The 19196-nt window shown below is 42.2% G+C and overlaps 1 protein-coding gene across 1 annotated transcript in view; it reads right to left on the reverse strand.

Moving 5' to 3' along the window:
- The window catches only part of tenm1 (teneurin transmembrane protein 1), a 164223-nt gene that overhangs the window by 86209 nt on the left and 58818 nt on the right, over positions 1 to 19196 (reverse strand). Inside the window, exons 5-6 of the mRNA XM_053429358.1 lie at positions 12755 to 12928; positions 1697 to 1899 (exon numbers count right to left, since the gene is read on the reverse strand). Of these exons, the coding sequence (XP_053285333.1) occupies positions 1697 to 1899; positions 12755 to 12928 (377 nt within the window). The remainder of the gene's footprint in view (positions 1 to 1696; positions 1900 to 12754; positions 12929 to 19196) is intronic.

A 19196-nucleotide genomic window follows, 5' to 3' on the forward strand; every position in this document is an offset into this window, starting at 1 on the left:
TGCAAAACATGAAGCCAAAGAATGGAAGGGAAACTGTGAACCATGTCAGTTCCGTCCACCACCAGACATGCTCTGAGGCAGTTGGTTTGATAGCTCCATGTGCTGCTAATAGCATGGGCAGACTTTACCACCCTGGTTTTCAAACGCATCAGACTATTATTGTATCTGGTTCAACCTTCCTGTGCTTTTTCGCCTTTTCTCTCAACCTCTTTAACTTTCCCAACCACCCTCGTCTCTCCCTCCCTCTCCATCCTCAGACCTCCTTGAACTAGCAAGCACTCGCTGAGTCTTATTCCCCCTGAGGGCTGTGTGTCACACTAGTGTCAAAAACAGCTAATTAGACCTCTTCAAGCAGGCAAGTACAGGGGTGTAGTGATGTTAAAAAGAAGACGACTCAGTGTGTGTTTTATATGAGCTTCTCGCATGACACAACGCTGTGTCTTACACTCTGTGCGAAGTGCTTGTGTGTGTGTGTGATGTTTCTGGGAGTCAGAGTAAATCCCAAATCAGTTTCTTTGTGAAAACAACGTACATCAACCCTTTTCATTTGTCCATAGGGAAAAAAAACTAAATGTCTTCTCTTCTTTTTAATTGCCAACTGAATTTTTTTTGCACCTCAACCAACATCTGGTAGAAGCAGGAGCCACACAGCCTGATCGTTCTTCTGCGTCTCAGCAAGTCAAACTTGATTTTCCATCATCCTATTAATACAGCTGAGCTCAAAATTTAATTGTTCTCATTTGCATAGTTTCTGGTGCTGTTGTCAGAACAGGTATAAAAACAGTGATTTGTTCATGGCTCGTAAATGCTTTCTGTTAAACAGGCAGACAACAACTCCTGCTCGGCTGCACTGAGGTGTCGATCAAATCGTTATTTCAGTCTCACAAACCTGTCAGATAAAACAGGCATTAATGCAGTTTATTGTTACGTGTGACTGTTTCTGTTGTGGCTTAACTGATCTTTTAAAATGAGTGATCACAGAACATGTTAGAGGTGACAGGAAGTCAGCTTTACTGCCACACAATCACACAACCTGACCCGCCTCAGATATGGAAGAGGTCAAATAAGAAAGCAAGGTAGAAATGCTTATTTATCATTCTCCCAGTGCTGCCTTATTTCTCTAGTTGTTACTGCACATGAATCCTTAACACCAAACCTTCAAACTGTACTGAATAATTACTGTCACTGGCCAAGCCACTGGACTTTAGCAGCACTGCACATTCACAACCTTTACTTCTGTAGTACAAGCAATCTACAAGCAATTTGACTGGAGACGAAACAGAGAATCGGAAAAAACCAATTCCAATTTCCAGATTGGGTGAAAGTGTGGCTCACTGTAACATATTGTCAGGCTGAGTGAGCATGCAGCGGAAATTAAGCAGAGCACAGGGCAGAGATTGGGGGAGACGATGGATACGGATAGCAGGAAGATACTTTTATTGAGCACATTGAGCGAATTTGATTCACAGTTATTTTTCTACCTTATATCATTTTTTTAAATATGGCAAGAAAAAGGTATTTTTAACCCATGAAGAAATAATGATTGAAGCACATTATAGTTGAAAACCGCCTTAGTGTAGATGAAAGGCCAAAGCAGAGAGAAAGAAAGGTGCATTCGTTTGGATGTGTTCTGAGGTTGCTGAAGCAAACAAGCCCATCTGGGTAAACAGCATGCTCTAACAGGAGCCTCCTTTACCTGCGTGTGTGTAGGCGGTATGTTCCTGCGTCCGTAGACCCCCAGCAGCGCGTTGTGTGAGAGCGAGAGGTTGAACTTGATGTAGGTTGGATGGTGCACAGTCATGTGAAACCTCCAGAAGAGACCCGGCGGGATCGCCTGGCTCTGCTGGGTGCCGACGTCGACCTCGCCTCGGTCGATGGCTCGGCCTCGCACCCACTTCTCTGTAGGTAAAAAACCAGACAGGGGATATTGTTAGGTCAAATACGACAGATTTATCAAGGTCGACAGCAAGTTCTATTCAGTATCAGAGGGAGCAATTAATAACCAACCTGATGTCCTCAAACATTAGCGTGATCAGCGGCCGTGCTAATGAAGTGAGACTGAATAGACATCAGGAGTGACTGAGCGCTGGTGAAAATCCTGCTTTTCAAGAGACCCTGCTTTGGCAATGCTTAGGATAGACTCTGCATAAAGATGAGCTGCTTTAGAAAGGGAGTGTTTTGTCTGAGAGCTGTCCACTGGGGCTTTGTGATGTGCTATATTAGCATTTTCTAACAAGAAAGAAAGTAAAAAAAAGAATGTGTGTCTATGTGTTAGCATGCGTGTGAAAGGAGAGACACAGAGGTTGATGACAGAGAGTGTGGAGGGCAGGGGTACACACACACACACACACACACACACACACACACACACACACACACACACACACACACACACACACACACACACACACGTGCACGCAGGCATTCACAAACAGTGTTACAGCACACAGATAGTGTCTTGACTGAGAGCTTGTCTTTGTGTGTGCAGAGAATAGGTCTTTCCAGCGGTCCCTGGCCATCCTCTCCTCTGCTCTCCATAAGCCTTTATCAACCACCAGGCCTGAGTGTTTTGTGTAGGGGAGCCGGCGAAGCGTCCGAGCCCTCTTTGTGTCGGCTTTTATGGAGAAATATATCTCTGCCTCTAAACTAAGATGGAGGAAATACGGTGACAGAGGGGAGCCAGCCGATCGTTACGGCCACAAAGGCAGAAGAACAGTTAGGGGCAGATTCATGGACGTGGCCGCTCACTCTCAATCCATAATGCCAACAGCTTTACCACTCCATTATGGCGACAGCATGCACACCTACAGGCTAGCTGACATATATCACATGTAGTGTCACAGGGTTAGGGAGGCGCAGGGTGCAGGCCTGTGAGAGCTCCTGTTTCCTCTGTCACTGTTTTTAGCCATGCTGGTTCTCTCAATGGCAACATTGGTCTGTTGTTCTGTTGGTCTCTCCAACACAATCCACCCTTAAACTATTTGATGGATTGCCACACAGACTTTCGGGGTGCGCAGATAATAGATCCTGCTGACCTTACCCAAAGCACCACAAGAAAGATGAATTTGTTGTTTTAAACAAAATGCTGCAAACAGTCATGACATGGTGCAATCAGGCTAAGCTCAATGTTTACTGTGTTTAAACATGCAAACCTAAGAGGGATATGATGGAAAACATTACTAAAAAACCATAGAGCTGCTGGCATGGCTGTTTATACTTGGGGGCTTTCAGACCTATAATTGGTCATGACCAGGGCTGCAGCTATCGATTATTTTAGTAATAAAGTACTCTTATAAAAAAATACTTTTGCGTGTGTGTTAGAGAGAGAGTTTGTGTGTATGTTGAGCAAACATCGTGATGATAAGCGTGAATTAATTTAATAATATCCTCTAAATACGTAACACACTACTGTTTTATAGCTGCTGGTTCAGACTTAAAAAAAGCACACACACACACACAGGCATTCAAGACCACAATTCATTACATATCTTCAAATGGTGTCATGTTAAAAAGCTAAGCAAAAATTAACATGGCTCAACATGGCGTTAAAGCTCAACAGAACTGTTTGATATACTATTATTTCATACTGACATTTCTTTTAATTTGAGATCTACTACAAAATGTCAAATATTATGCAAATAAAGGCCAAAACACATAATTGTTATTTTTATCTTCCATCCCCTTTATCTTGTATGGACGATGCGATTGAAAAATAAATTGATTAATTGGTTAATTGATTGAACTCGACTGAGCCGTGACAAGAGAGTTAGAGAGAAAAAGTGGTTTGAAAAGACAAAAGGGAGAGAAAGATGAGAGGGGCTGGAAACAAAAAGACAGTTCAAAAAGGTTTGTGATAAAAAGAGAAAAAGGAGAAAGATAAATGATCCGCCTCCTGAAATCTGGACCAATTAGAATAAGGCAGCTTGGCAGAACTGAGTTAGGCATTCACACACTCCTGCCGAGTGTACCTCAGCAGTCTATTCCTTTCATTGCTAATCCTCACTCCTGTGCCTGGCCACAAAATATAAAGGCCAGCAGAGGGATGGATGTCCCCAGGACAGCAGCCTTTTATCCGGCACTAGATGAATTGGACATGAATAGGGCATGGCAGTTGGCAGCACACTGGCGGCTAGACAGGCGTGCAGGCGGGCCGACGAGCAGGCTAACCGGCAGGCTCCCTGGCAGATGAGCAGGCAACTCCTTCTGATGCTAATTACTGTATAGCGCCTCTCTGTTTCTGATGCAACATGGGGACAGCAAGCGGCGCTTAGGTCTCCCGTGAGGCTGGGCAGACGGGTTTGGAGAGACAAGGGGGTGGGGGTGGTGGAAAAAAAGGATGAAAAAGAGGAGGAAGAGAGGCGAGGAGAGGACCATGTCCAAAGAGGAGGTGGTGTCCAGTTACAGCTGCAAATGCATGAAAGAAGACAACCCCTAGCTGCATCTCTCCCGCTCTCTCCTTCCGTCTCTGCAGCACAGAATCTGCGCTCCGGTGAAAAGAGGGAAGGATTGAAGCATTTTGGGAGTCCTGCAGAAACCACATGGATCACATGGTGACTGGGGCTGCTCCAGGCCTCCCAAGCTGCTCAGACTACTGCCGTCAGTCAATGTGTTCCAACTGCACCGTAGCCCTGTGGATCTCAGCAAAACAAACTGAGACCGCTCTTTGTAAAACATCTTTCACAACAAAAAAAAATCTCAGTTTATTCCTATTTGGCAGTAAAAAGCAATATAAGCTTAAACAAGTGAACAGAGAGGTAAGCAATTCTTCACACCTTGCTATCTGGGGGCGGTAATAAGGGAAAAGCAGCTTGAAATTCACACTTGCTATCGGTTACTTAATAAAAATCTAAAATAAATGGCATCACATGAATGTCCTCTTGTGCTTTTCATCATCAGTTGGCAGAAGAAGCGAGTTGTAAGCAGAAATGTGTTAAGGTTTCTTTCAAATGTTGAGCTTCTTTAAAGGGGGCGATCAAAGTGTTGCATCGCTTATTCATGTCTGCCATTAGGCGCAACGGGCCCTTGTGGGCAGGTTGCTTGTATCCAACACAGTGTTCAGTATAATAATGATGCTGCCTCGCCCAATTACAGCGGCGGTGCCACACGGTGCAAACGTAATACCGCTGATGCCCTCATCGGCACTGTTCACCTACAACCCGCAGCACACTGCAATATTCTCTGGTAAATTAGCCTTTCAAAGGTGTCACTGCGACAGGACATCTGGACCACGATGGGTTTTTACAGTCACACTCTTAACTTAACTCCCTGTTTCTAATGACTGGTAAACATCTCCTCCACACTGTCAGCCTTCATCCTTCTTATTAAATGTGTATCTCAGAGTCGGTGCGAGTTTGCCTGACCATCTGTCTGTCTGTGTGTGTGTGTGGTGTGTCTGACTTTCGCGAGCGTCTAGCTTGCGAGTGCACCAGGCCAAAGAAGGAGATGAGCTACATTAGGACACGAGGTCTAATTAATTTTTCTTGCCTACGGCTTATTCAGGTAAAACAATTACACCTGTAATCTATTTTCAAAGGAACTAAACTGTCTTTGCAATTAATGTTATTATCCTTCACATTCTAATGAAGCAGGGAACCGAGTAAAAGTGAAGCCCGGGTCTTGGTGATGGGACATGTCTGGGGGGACCTTGCGTTGGTGTGTGTGTGTGTGTGTGTGTGTGTGTGTGTGTGTGTGTGTGTGTGTGTGTGTGTGAGTGTGTGTGTGCACAAGTTAGTCGATACTGAAGCGTAGGCCTGTGTGTGAATCTCTCACACATTGCAGACAACATTAATAGTGTTCCAAATGCAAGCGAGATTGAGTTTGCCGCAGGATGAATAAAAATATCACAATGGGCAAGGTCTCTATAATTACTTGGATTCAATTAAGGGCCTTTTGAGCAGGTGGCTTAATAAGCTTTCAGCCTCCTCTCTCCACTGTGCAACCTAATGAGTGTCAGTCAGAGTCAGGAGAAGATAATGCTCTTGGCCTTAGGGCCTTCCATTACTCCGCCGTCCTCACCTTCCCTCGTCAGGCCTCGGGCTATGTCTGTGACAGACATGTCTGACTGTTCACAAACTCATTCACTCCATGGGGCTCTGAGTGCACCTACACTGTTACAAGTGCAGTATGTGTTGCATAAATTCACACATGGATAAAACATTGGTGTCTTTTTTTGATTGCCCTCTCCTCAGTGTGGACTAATTGGGCTCAGAAAGAAAGACAAATAAATTGTAGGGTATCCATGCTGCTAATTTGAATCAAGGCATAAATCCATATTGTATGTTTTTTATTCCCTAAACAGCTGATTTTATCATAACTCAAGGCAGTGGGGGACATACTTGAAGACCCTGAAAATGTGTTTTCTCATTCAACACCATTCTTTGATCACTTGAAAATACCAGAGTAACAACAGGCTGGATTATTTCAAACTATGCTTTTCCCCACTTGGGCTCTTTTCACTGGTTTGAAGTAGGCAGTAATCAGACATACATTCATGCACCAATCAGAATTGAGCAACACTGGAGTTGCTGTCAATTAATTAATCAGACTGAAATAAAGCCCCGCTTTGAGTATTAGACTCTTCATGAGGAAGCCATAACAGTTTTTTTGTTAACTCGTATTTTTGCCTATGTTGTCATGAATATATATATTACTACAGAGCATTGTTCGCTAGGCTTTGAAGCTCGTCACCATTTTAAAGAAATCCTTATTTGCGACCTGATACCTTTGTGTGGTCATCAGTGGCAGATCCAGAACATGTCCAATGACTGCTTCCTGAAAATTCTGGATGATCCAGAGTTCTTTCATTTCAGTTGAAAAAGCTGAGCCAGTAACTGTATTTCCATCAATTTAGGTAAGAAACAATTAACTCACATCTCTAATCTGTTTTTGCTGTCACAAAGCTTTTGGTTTTCTTTCATCTGTATTAGTCTGATTCAGATTTTGTCTTGATACATTTGTTGACAGCTTGGAACAAAGATCTTATGGGCCTAAAGCCTAATGTTGCCATTGACTTAAGGGACAAAAAAGTAACGGTGGCAGATGAACACAGAAGATCAATGTGAGGCAATCAGGAAACAAACAGTCCTCAAATCTCTACTCAGCACAATAAGACACATATTTCCATTTGGTTTGCTGGGTTTTAATTCTGTTTGAGGTTTGTCTGTGTGGAATTTGTTTATCTCGCAACATCTACTGTTTATGTTTATGAACCCTGGAAATCTGTATAAATTTGTACAACTGCACTTTGTCTTTTCTGAATTTCTGTTTTGCAGCACTGAACATCAGCCACATTTATATGCCTTTTGCTCAGTAATCCTAGTTTATGTACACTAACCATTCTTTTATCATTTAAACATTATGCAATAGATGCTTTATAGCAAAGACCATCGACGGTTAGCACATACTGATGAAATTGTTTATGTGACAGACTTAAAATATAAGTCAGTTCATCCTAAGCCAAAGGCAAATCAAAGCCAACGGAAAAGCTGTTGTGGAGTTTAATTTATTGTCTCTATCCCACATAACAGTGGCAGCCTCGTGAAACTGCTCCTTCAGCTACGGCCAGTTTGTACAGTAAGTAGTAGTAGTAGTAGTAGTAGTAGTAGTAATAATAGTAGAAATAGTATTCAGACATTATCCTTTTAACTTCTTTTAAATCATGATTAATCTCTTAAGCACTTGGGGGTGTCTTTCACCGCAGGTTTTGGAACCACTGTTATAGAAAGATACTTGAAGCCAATGCTGAAAACCCAAAATTACAATTTGTGCCTTTGAAATCTGGCACAAATTGTCAAATAAATGTAACGAAGTAAAACCTCAGCATATAATGGGCCTACTCAGTCAAAGTGTATGCACTTTCAAAAAATCTGTTTAGGCACACAGTGACAGGAGGATTTATTTCAATAATCAAAAAGGAAGTTCTAATCTGTTCACCAAGCAGATAAAAATTGGCTTTTTTGTCTTTGATGTCAGAGCCTAAGACATCAATCTAGTACTCTGAAATGTCAAGATGCAGCAGAACTAAGTCCTCTGCCTTTGATAATGTGTCATCTACACTGTAAATACTGATAGCAGCTTGAAATTGTGTCGAATTTCTTCAGCAATATTTAGATGTTTTGGTTATAGGCAAAATAACAGACAGACATGTTGCTGCTGTTGGGCTTTCTCAAGTCGAGGCGCTCAGGCAGGGGTTCACTAAATGATCTATACTCTGCATGTGGTTCTGTGAGTGAGTGAGTGAGTGTGTGTGTGTGCGCGTGTGCGTGTGCGTGTGCGTGTGTGTGCGGGTGCATGTGTGTGCATGTGTTACATGCTGAGATTGTATCCCAGCGTGAGAAAATCAATGAGACCAGTGTAACAGGGACCGGTCCATCAGCGTTTGCACACATGCACAACGCACATGAACAACTCTTCTCACCCACACAGTCTCACAAATACACACACACACCCACTCACACACAATTCATTTCCCCACACACATACATACAATATGCACACTTTCTTACACTTCTGCACTGACTGCACACATGCACAGTGCTCAGCCCCCGTCCCCTCCACTCTCTCTGCACGCAGTCTAGAATATTGATGTGCTCTTTAAGAGCCCTTCTCTCTGTCTGTGTCACATTCCATCCATCTACACACCATTTCCAAGCACACAGTAACATAGAGTAAAAACAATTCAGCCCTAATTCTACTTTCCTACAGTGGTTTATATGATCACCGGATAGGCTCAGACGGCGTTCCACGAGCTCCCCGTTTCATCATCTTCACATTATAATGAGGAAATGTGCCCCTCTACTGTATGTCAGTTTTTATCATTTCACATCATTAATATATTCGGCGTATCACGTTGAGTGAGATATTATTCCCAAAGTCTGATGTACTTCATTAAGGCAGGGAATCCACTGACAGAAAATTGTAATCTCCGGGCACTTCTACTTTCATCTGTGCCAGAGGAATTTCTGGGTGTGCATGCATGCTTGTGTGCGGCGGGTGTGGGCGTGTCAACATGCTCGTATGCATGCATGTCCAGAGAAAAGAGAAAGATTTAAGTGCATGCACATCAGCCTGAGGTTGATAATCATGGGGTGAGTGGCAATTAATGTAGCACTAATTGGAGAGTCTTTTATGTGTGGAGGACTAAGAAGGGCTCCTGGTGATCTCTCCAAACTGCAGGAGCGATAGCACGACGAACATAAAACACAGCGCACACGGCTTGACAAGACACTAGCCTTACGCGGATGACACAACGTGTCAATTAGTATCTAGTGTCGCGCTGTAAACTGCTTGCAAGGTAGATTAGAATTCTGCCACTTCGGAGCCCGAATTTCGGCGCCGAGCCAACAAATCAAACGGAGAGCCTATCTCTATGGCACTGGAGTTGACATAAAAACAACAACACTAAAAATACATGAACAAGAACACAAGAAGATTACTACCTTCCAATCATTCCAGCAAGCTCGTTTCATCTCTCCCTACTGTGTCATCAGTTTATTTCAAAGCAAGTAGAAGCTGATAACTATCCTCCAATCATTCTCCTCTGCTATCTTTATGCCCCCATTGTTATGATGTTACTTGTGTTTATAGCTGTGCAATAAAACATGAAAATCATTTATTTCAGTAGAAAATTTGAACATTTTCCCGCTTGGTTTCTTTGTTTTGTTGACAAAGTTAATGAAATTGGCTAATAAGTTATTTCTTGAACATTCTGACATCAACAATGACTTTGATGCCTGAGGTATCATTTATGGTGAGGATCTGAAACGTCCTTCAAGTAGATTGGTATCCATCAGTCATTCCCCTCTCCTCCCATCACTCACTCTTCTCTCTCCCTGCCGTGTCGGGCTTTTATCCCTCCTGTTCCCTGCAGCCTCCTCTCACCATCCTTCGCTGTGTAATCTAGGGGATTGTGTGGTCTCTTGGTGTGAGAGGTGATGGGTACAGCAGGATCAGCGTGATAATCTGCCACACTGGATTACAGCCTAATCTCTAATCTCTCTGGCCCTCCTCTGCCCGGGGACCACCTCCACCGTGCCAATTTTATTAATCTCAGTCCCCTGCATCGACGGCTTAACTTTGCCCATTTTGATTTCCCAGCTTTCATTAAGCATGTAACGCGATGGCAGTTGAAACAATAGATTGTCGTGATGCAACACTTGGAAGCAAATTCCGCGACCCCTGCGTGCTCTATCGGAGGATTTAGCTACTGATGAGTGTTAATCCGCAGAATGTGAGGATTCATCAAGAACAGTTGCTTTACGGATGTCCCAAGTTATCTAAATTGCAGCGGGTTGCAGTTTGGTTTGTGCATTGCCAATATAAGTGCTGAACATGGGCTTCAACAGCATCCAATGCAATATCCATCAGTCAGGCTAAGTGTGAAGGTTGCTGTGTCCTGCCTGACTTCATGACCTGGAACACTCACAATTAATGTCCCATATCACGGGGTTAAATTGGTGTTAGTAATTCTGCTGGCTAGTTGAGAGACAGCTGAGTAGAGAAAGACTATTCTAGTCACGTACTTGCTAAGAGGGAACATGATTAACCAATTTCCTTGCCTTTCTAATAAATGAGTAATCAGTTCAAGGCTGATCCCTGCACTGATGTCACTCTAGCCTATTGGAACATGTATTGAGCCAGATGTGTTATGTATGCAAACTAGAGGTGTAGAAATGTCTTGATTCTGAGATGCATCGCGATGCGGACGTGGACGACTCTGAATGGATGCAGAGACTGAACATAATTTGGTCCCCATTGCGTTTATTGTATAATTATGACCACAGCTGATCAGGTCAGACGCACATTAAAGGTTTGGTTGTCAGAGTCGTTGTCCTCCTCACGGCCCTGCTGACCCGCGCTAACTTTACACTTTAACAATAATCACTGCCACCGATCACAAGTTATTAGGACACGTACAGTACAAGATCAGTTCTTAGTGTGAGTGATTATAACGCATCAGAGGAGCAGAGTAACTCGTTGACCTGTTGAATGATGTACCTCAGTGCAGTGGCACTGCTAAGGGGGGCCGGGCGGGGCCTCTAAGTATGTTAACAGTGAGGTGAAAGTAGGTATAGTATAGGAATAATATGTAACAAATATGTATCTACACTTGCACCAGGGGAGTTTCATTAAGTCTATCTAAGCGTATTCATAGCTAATATGAGCAGACTAAATATTGGTTTATCAAATACTGGTTTATTGCTTCACCTTGGAACACACACCTTTGATATCAAACACTGTTCGAGTCAGTTCTCAATGATAACAGTCTTACAATTAATTAATAAAATTGACTTTAAGATTAACAATATAAACCTGTAATAACATTAAAAGCCACGTCAAATAATAAGTCAAAAAATATAATAAGGACATTTAAGACAATTAGTAATATTGTCAGAGGATTTCCATGTGTTTGCGCAAACTGACATAAGAGCACTAATAAATTGAAAAAAACTGCGTAAGACGTGTAAATATGCTTTTGTATTTGTATATGCTGCTGGATGGCTCTTTCTTTAATTTATTTTTTAGATACATAAAATAAGACTTTTTAGTCTGCAAGGGGTCAAAGTGTTAGGGTTAGTACAAAACAAGGGGCTGCATTCTTTGGAGGCTGCATTTGAAGACTGATCGTACCACAGTGGCATAATAAGACGGCCCCATTTCAGAGACTCCAAACAATGCCAGGATTCTTTGCACTTCAATGACAAACAACTTTTCAAAGAGAAAAGGCGCTGGCAAGGTACATGATGCCCAATCCTACACGTTATCACCCTATCACACTTCAACTCAACCGAACAGCTAACGAAAAACATAAAAAAAATTTAAAAAAAGATGCATTTAAATGTTTATGTTGCTAGGCGACAGTAACGGCGGGATAAACTGGGAACACCGATCATGGAAATCCTCGTCAAACCAAATCAGAATGAGACAGTCTGGTCTACGTTGCACTACTTTGTCGATAGCGCAGACTGTTTCCTCCGACAGGCCCTGAATTGAGACACAGCTACTGTCTTTTTTTAATACACACACTTCCTTGTCATAACCTGCCACCTACATTACCCAGAATGCAACTCAACCAGCAACAGTTTGGCTCATGTGTGTTTTGCTTGTACAGTCAATGTATCCTCCAGCAGCGATGGGGAGCGGGATACAGAGGACTGGAAATCTCACATCTTTCTAGCTCTACTCCCCAGATTCGTTACATTTTTCAAACCCCTAGTCTTCGGCCCCAGCCGGCACTGCCCCAAGACATCATTTGCCGCAATTTATCAGATTTTGTGATCCTCTCTTTTATTTGGCTCCAAGGCATTAATATGGCTCCAGAGGACTTTCTCACATGTGTAGTATTACTCCCCAAAACTGGTAAACACACTTTGATGTGTAAAATCAGTGCAGCCCATGTCAAAAATTGATAAATATCTCATGTGTACTACAAATGGACACAACCTGCAAACTAGATACAGGCTATTCTGGAGGGATACGTTTCCATAGTAACTTAGGCAAGACTAAGTTTAGAGCTATTTCGAAATTCAATTTCCTGAAAATAACCTGACTTACCAAAATAAGCTTGGCTAAAGTATTTTGATATAATAATAAAAGTCCTGATTTAACAGCACACAAAATAAAAGCAGCCAAGCACTGTTAACATGAAAGGAAACGCTTTAATCCACTATTAACTCCATACCTTTAATCTTTACTAAATTAAAAATTACTTTGAGTGCAATACTGTGAGTGTGTGTGTGTGTGTGTGTCAGCTCACCTCTGTCCCCAGTGTGTGTGTTTTCCGGGTTGAATGTGTCCAGCAGCTGTATGGAGCTGGTGGGTCTGGTTTTACCGCGGTCCTCCTGTTGATGGTCCGCCGAGCTCAGGCCATTCTCGTACAGCTGGCTCTCGCCGTGCCGCAGATGCCAGGTCAGACCTAACAGGTGGACCGCTGCACACATACACACACACACACACACACACACACACACACACACACACACACACACACACACACACACACAGTGACAGCAAAAGGGAGAAGAACAGCAGAGAGACAGGATCATTATTCAGAACATGCATGGAGGTGTGTCTGAATCTTCTTTAATGCCCATCTTAAAGGTCTGACTCAGTTTATGTGCCTATTAGTGCCTGGCAACACAATGGTCAATTAGCAAGTACACTAACAACACACACACACATAAACTTGCTGTCATGTTTGTAAACACACACACACACACATGCACATACACATGCACATGTGAACACCGAACACGGCAGAGGTGGGCAATTAAGGCATATCTTCAGAGCCTGAGCCCAGGGCTGGTATTAAAGAGCTAACGCAGTCTTTTATGCATGACTAATGATGCTTTGAAAGCTGCTGCCGATTCACAATCCATATGGGCCTTTTAAACAACAAAGGATTTGGGAGGATACCGGATTCCCCCTCCCACTCATAAAACTGTTTACTAGGACAACAATCCAACATGCTGTTAAATAAAAACAACAAACACCTGCCCATTAAGGAAATTAATTAGTGTCTTGCAAGGCCGTCAATGAAACGTTCATTAAAACATTCACCTTCCTCTGACCAGTCATCAGGCTCCATTCATGTTTGATTGAACTCCAACACTGCTTAAATTTTCACTAATCTAAAAAAAAAAAAAAAAAGGTAATGTCTCTTTGCTGATAAGAAGAACAAAGCAAATGAAGTAAATCGTTGCAGGTTGTTTTTCCTCCTCTGACACATACCGCACATCAAACAAAAGCAAAGACTCAAATCACAAAGTTGCTCTGCGCTGGTGGCAGTCAGAGGATGGCTGCTGCATGCAGATCAAGGTAAGGAACTTCTAACGACTTCAAACATCTCCGCTGTCTGTCTTCTGACGCCTGATTGCCGACACCCAGAAAAAGCACTTGACACGCGCTTGCACAAAATGGCTGCTTTAAAAAAAAAAAAAATCCACAATTATACAGCATGACCAGCACAATCGCACAGGTACAGCACATTCGCACAAGTGCGTTAATGTGCCTGCTGTTTTGTTGTGTGCACGCATGGATGAACACCCACACACCTATACGCTCTCCCACACTCGATCCCTAGCTGATGAGAAATACCTAATTAAAACTCCAGATAGTTCAAAGCCATTTGCAGTCACTTTGCAACAGAACGGGAAAAAAAACTATTTTTCGAAAAAAATACAGCAAATCCATGATGAGCTGTGAGAGCTGAAGCCAATTTGGTCCCATGCTCCACTCCAGCATCTATGGGGATCAGAGAATCATACATTTCAACTCGTGACTAGCCCGAGCCACTGTTGCTTTATCTACTCATGCACAATATGAGCCCTTCAAAGCAGAACACTGACGATTACTGGGGCCATGGGGGAGACACCATGCATCATTTAATTCATACTAATTGAACTGTCAGCCTGTGACGAGACAAGACATGGACACGTACAGATTCTTCAAATCAGGGTGGGTACAAGTCACTTATTTACATTTTGTCTTTCCCTCACAGTACTTTTCTTATATTTAATTTAAAAAAGATATAGTGTGGGCGGACTTTATAATTAATGCATTGCTGTGACATTAGCTGTAATGACTGATTCTGATGTCTTCCTTGTACATTCAATTTCATGGGTTAAAGTTTCCAACAAAATCCCCTCTGGTGATTGGAGCGGTATGTACTGCATCTTTAGCAGACAGGTTGGAGAAAAAAGAAACAACCGAGTAGAGAGGAATTGGCAGAGAAACAAACTGACGACAGTCGGAATCGCATTTTATTTAACAAAGACGGATTGAGAAACAATACAGGAGAGATTTCCTTTGAAATACGGCCCGTTATCAATTCTCTCCCATTAGAAGTAGACATAAAATATAGAGATGCAGCCACAAATGTAGGTCTGTATGCATCATCACTGTTTCTACTGCATTATATTATGCCGTAGAGTGGAACAACCTATCATAGTTTCATAAATTAGACTGTAAGAGTGCTCAGTGAAGGATAACAAGTTATTCCCAAACTGAAACATTCCGAACTTTCACCATTCAATCTCTCATGCTCCATTCTCTCCTCACTTCCTCACATCTGAATTGCTTTCCTTCTCTCCTTCCCCCCCACCTGCGTTAGCCAAGTGTCACCCACTCCAGTAATGACTCGGCAGCGACAGTCCTCCACAGGGCTCTCCTATCTTCTCCTCTTAACCATTCCAGCCCTCCTCGATAGCCCCTCAGACTTTACTCCTTCTGCTGCTGCTCATCAGCCTGCATCTCGCGCACTCTCTAGCTTTATGGCTGTTGACCTTTTTGCTCGAATACTTAGCATCTAGAGTCAAAGAGTACACACACACACCAGACGCACACACACTCACACACACACACACACACACACACACACACACACACACACACACACACGCACACTATAACACACGTGGAAGCGAGAACAGATCCTTATCTGTTCTCACCTTGATGACGACAGGATGGTGGAGGAGAGTGCGAGTTTCTGAGGACCTGATGTACTCACAGTCATCTTAAGCCTGCTGAGGACAGGTTTGTTGTTTTTCACTTGAACGTGTTAATTCTGCGTATTTAAAAACTAATTGTGGATCCACAGGCAAGGATAAGACTAGGGCTTTAAAAATGTTTATATTTGAAGATGCAGCTGAATTGAAATTTAGGATTATATGCCGTCTCAATTATTTAGTGCAAGGGAAAGCTATAACCAGGCTTTGGTAGGCATGACACTCTCCTGCTTGAATCAGTACAAAAGATGTGCAAATGTTGAAGGTCTATTCTTGACCTTAGAAACATAGTTTGACAAAACGATGACAACTAAAGGTCCATTTACTTTCTTTTTTCTAGATGTGCCCATTCAATTTGTGGATCAAAATGAAACCTATAAGTAAAAATGTTTATGAGACAGCTTAAACAATATGGTAAATACTCATTTAGAAATATCGATATCGGCATTTATATTGCCGTTATCCGCCACTATGAACATTTTTATTATACCAATAAAAAAATGCAGAAAAGTGGTGCATTTATTTATTTTCTTAATTAAAGTTTTTTTTGCATTTGGTTCTATTTGAGTTTTCTTCTTTATTTGTATTTATTTTAAAGTTAAACTTTAAAATAAAAAATATTAAGCATCAATTTAATTTCTTCTTCATAATCGGCATCAGAAATGTGTTACTCCCTATAATCAATATCGTCCAACAGAAATTTATTCGGTCTGGCTTAAATACGCAGAACGAATTATTTATCTTTTTAGGTTTCAATTCTGCTCTAAATTTAATTCTGCTTTAATGGTACAAGCTGTCAAACATATGAGTAATTGCTAAAGATCCACCTAGTCGTATATCTCACGAAAGAGACAACAATGAGCTTTGTAGCCCTTTAGGGTATCTGACATCTGGGGCATTTGCACAATTTGCCCTGCAGGCAATCCAGCTTTGCTCTTGACTTCATTCTGGTAATGAAAATTCGGTCACATTAGATTTAAGATTCAGCTGTGTGCAAAGCTTATGGTGAGGTGAGGCAAACACTTAAGCAGCAAAAAAAGGTAAGTAGTGAATTCAGCAGTAAAAATGAATAGTTTCACATTTTTGGAAAGTATGCTTAATAACTGATTATGCAGATAATACCACTGTCTGTATGGTACACATAAAGCTAACTCCCACGGTTGTTTAGCTTAGCTTTAGCTCTGTCAAAAGGTACCAAAATCTATGCGTGCCTTTAAAGTGACACAATCAGGGTTAGGGTGCCATTAATCTAACCCCTGCCAAGAAACCACGTATTCTTCTTCTCCAAAATGTCAGAATATTTAAATGAATTTACACATTCAAGGTTAAAGTTAGATCAGTTGAACCACAGCGGAGTATTTTGCTCCCAATTGCAATGAAAATGTGTTCTTGCTGCAGCTCTTATTCTTGCCACCGACAGGCTTCTTTTTCCCCATAGCAATGGCAGTCGAGGCTCGTGGGTGTTATAGTATTTACGGCCATCTGCTCCACCAAAGTGATGGAAATACAGCCTGGTTCTTAGAATCAGAAGTGAAATAATTAAAACTGATGGTGGTGACACAATTATAGCAGGACTTCATTGAATTATCCTGAAAACTGCAGTGTTTCTGTCTTTAAATCTTTTCATGTAATCTTTCTTGGTCAGATTTATTGATTAATTGATTAAAAACAGAGAGGGAAAGTAAAGGAGAATAACCTACGATTGTCCCAAGTGAAATTAAACTGTTACAGTGTGTTATTTGTCCTTTATATCTATGCTGTAAAGTATCTTTTCCGTTTAGTCTGAAACAATTTAACAAGTATGAAGAGATCCTCAGCCCACAGTCCAGACTAATGGACCCAAATTAAGTGACCAATTGCAGGAGGTTGAGACAGCATTAAATAATAAATGAAGGAAAAGAAGAGGAGGTAGTATTTCGTGCTGTTATTCATTTTGTTGGTAATAACTTTGCTGGTAATAATAACATAATGATGACAACCAATGTAGGTGATGAGAACAGGATGTGCATGTACAATTTGCTAAACATTAACCTTGGTTTGTACCATGGTCCGAACTTTCAGGTGTCAAAACTTTTGAGAATTTACAGTAGTAAAAATACTGCTTCCCTCACTTCTTACCTCTACTGCCTATAGGATTCAATACATTTTTGATTGTATGTGCGGACACAGAAAATACATACACACTGGCACAGACACACACTTAGACGCAGCATGCAGTCACTTATGCAAGCAGCATGTGCTCAGCATGAACCTTCACTCTCAATCTCTTATACCTCTGTCTGTCAATCCATCTCTCTGCCAGTGTCCGTCTGTCCCTCTCACGCGCCCACACAAAATGAACACAACCATCACATGCTGGAGATGGACTCGTAGTGAGTGCAGTCATTATAGCACGAGGGGCAGCAGCGGAACAGTGTCGACGGCGAGCTGCAGTGCAACAAGCTAACAGGCCTTCGCACACATGAAGCATTGATCAGTGCAACTGTGTGATGACTGTCAGAGGTAATAGGACGGCCCTGCTGTGAGAGGGCTTCGGTACTGTAACCTCACTGTCCAGCACCCCACAGAGAGTGTGCGTGGAGAATGTGTCAGGCTCAAGAGAGCAGCGTTGGGTGAGTGAGTCAGAGAGTTCAGTAGTGGGAGAAAGAACCGCTTGATGTGGCCTTTTGCAGGTTTGCTTAAAGGTCCAGTGTGTAGGATTTAGGTGAAAGGGATCTATTGACTGAAAGTTAATATAAAATAATCCTAGTGATGTGTTTCATTTAAATGAAACAAATTGTTGTTTTATTTACCCTAGAGTGGGGCTTTTATATTGAAATACTTTATATCTGCATCGGGGGGGTCCTCTCTATGGAGGCCGCCATGTTTCTTGTAGTAGCTCAAACTGGACAAAATAAACAGCCTTTGACTTTTTATGAAAACTGAAGGTTACCACAGGTTCTCTTACATGTTTGGAAGGGGAGGGTGAGGTGAGGGGTGTTCAGGGGAAACATGCGACTTCACCACTGTATGTCACTAAATTCTACACCTTGCAACTCCAAACAACCAAGGAGACAAGTAAGACGGCAGAAGAATTAAATCCGGAAATCTGTGGATGAAGTTAGCAAGGCTGCTGAGATAACTGCTCCCATTCAGCTGTTGTGCATTAACAGCTGGAATGGAGAGCTGTATGGATGGCAAACTTTTATTGTGATTGTCATGGAAACCCTGAACCCACGCAATTCTCTCTTTAAACCAGTCATTGCAGACCACCAGGTTTTAAAAGCAGGCTATTCGAGCTGGTAGGCGTGGAGATAACGTTAGCATGCAGTGTGTGCGGCAGTTGTGACTATTGTTGTCAGGCATGTGTGTGTGTGTGTGTATGTCTGCAGAGTAGAGAGTAATGATTGTGGGCTCCAGTGATGACAAGATTTCACATTTATGGTGGGAGAAAGCGTAGGAGATAGAGAGGGGAAACGTGTGTGTGTGTGTGTGTGTGTGTGTGTGTGTGTGAATGTTCCTTTTTAATGCTTGTTGCGCTACTTGCAGTTATGTGGTGTTTGTAACGGTCCGGAGCTGGACTGCTGGACACTGTGCTAGATTGACTGTGAATATACTGTCTTATCGATAACCATTACAGCTAAGGTAGCACTGCAGTCAGTTAAAAATGATTTATCAATACTCCTGCACAAGCGGAAACACACCCGGGCCTGA

This window comes from Pleuronectes platessa, chromosome 8 (assembly GCF_947347685.1).
Source record: "Pleuronectes platessa chromosome 8, fPlePla1.1, whole genome shotgun sequence".
Lineage (NCBI taxonomy): Eukaryota > Metazoa > Chordata > Actinopteri > Pleuronectiformes > Pleuronectidae > Pleuronectes > Pleuronectes platessa.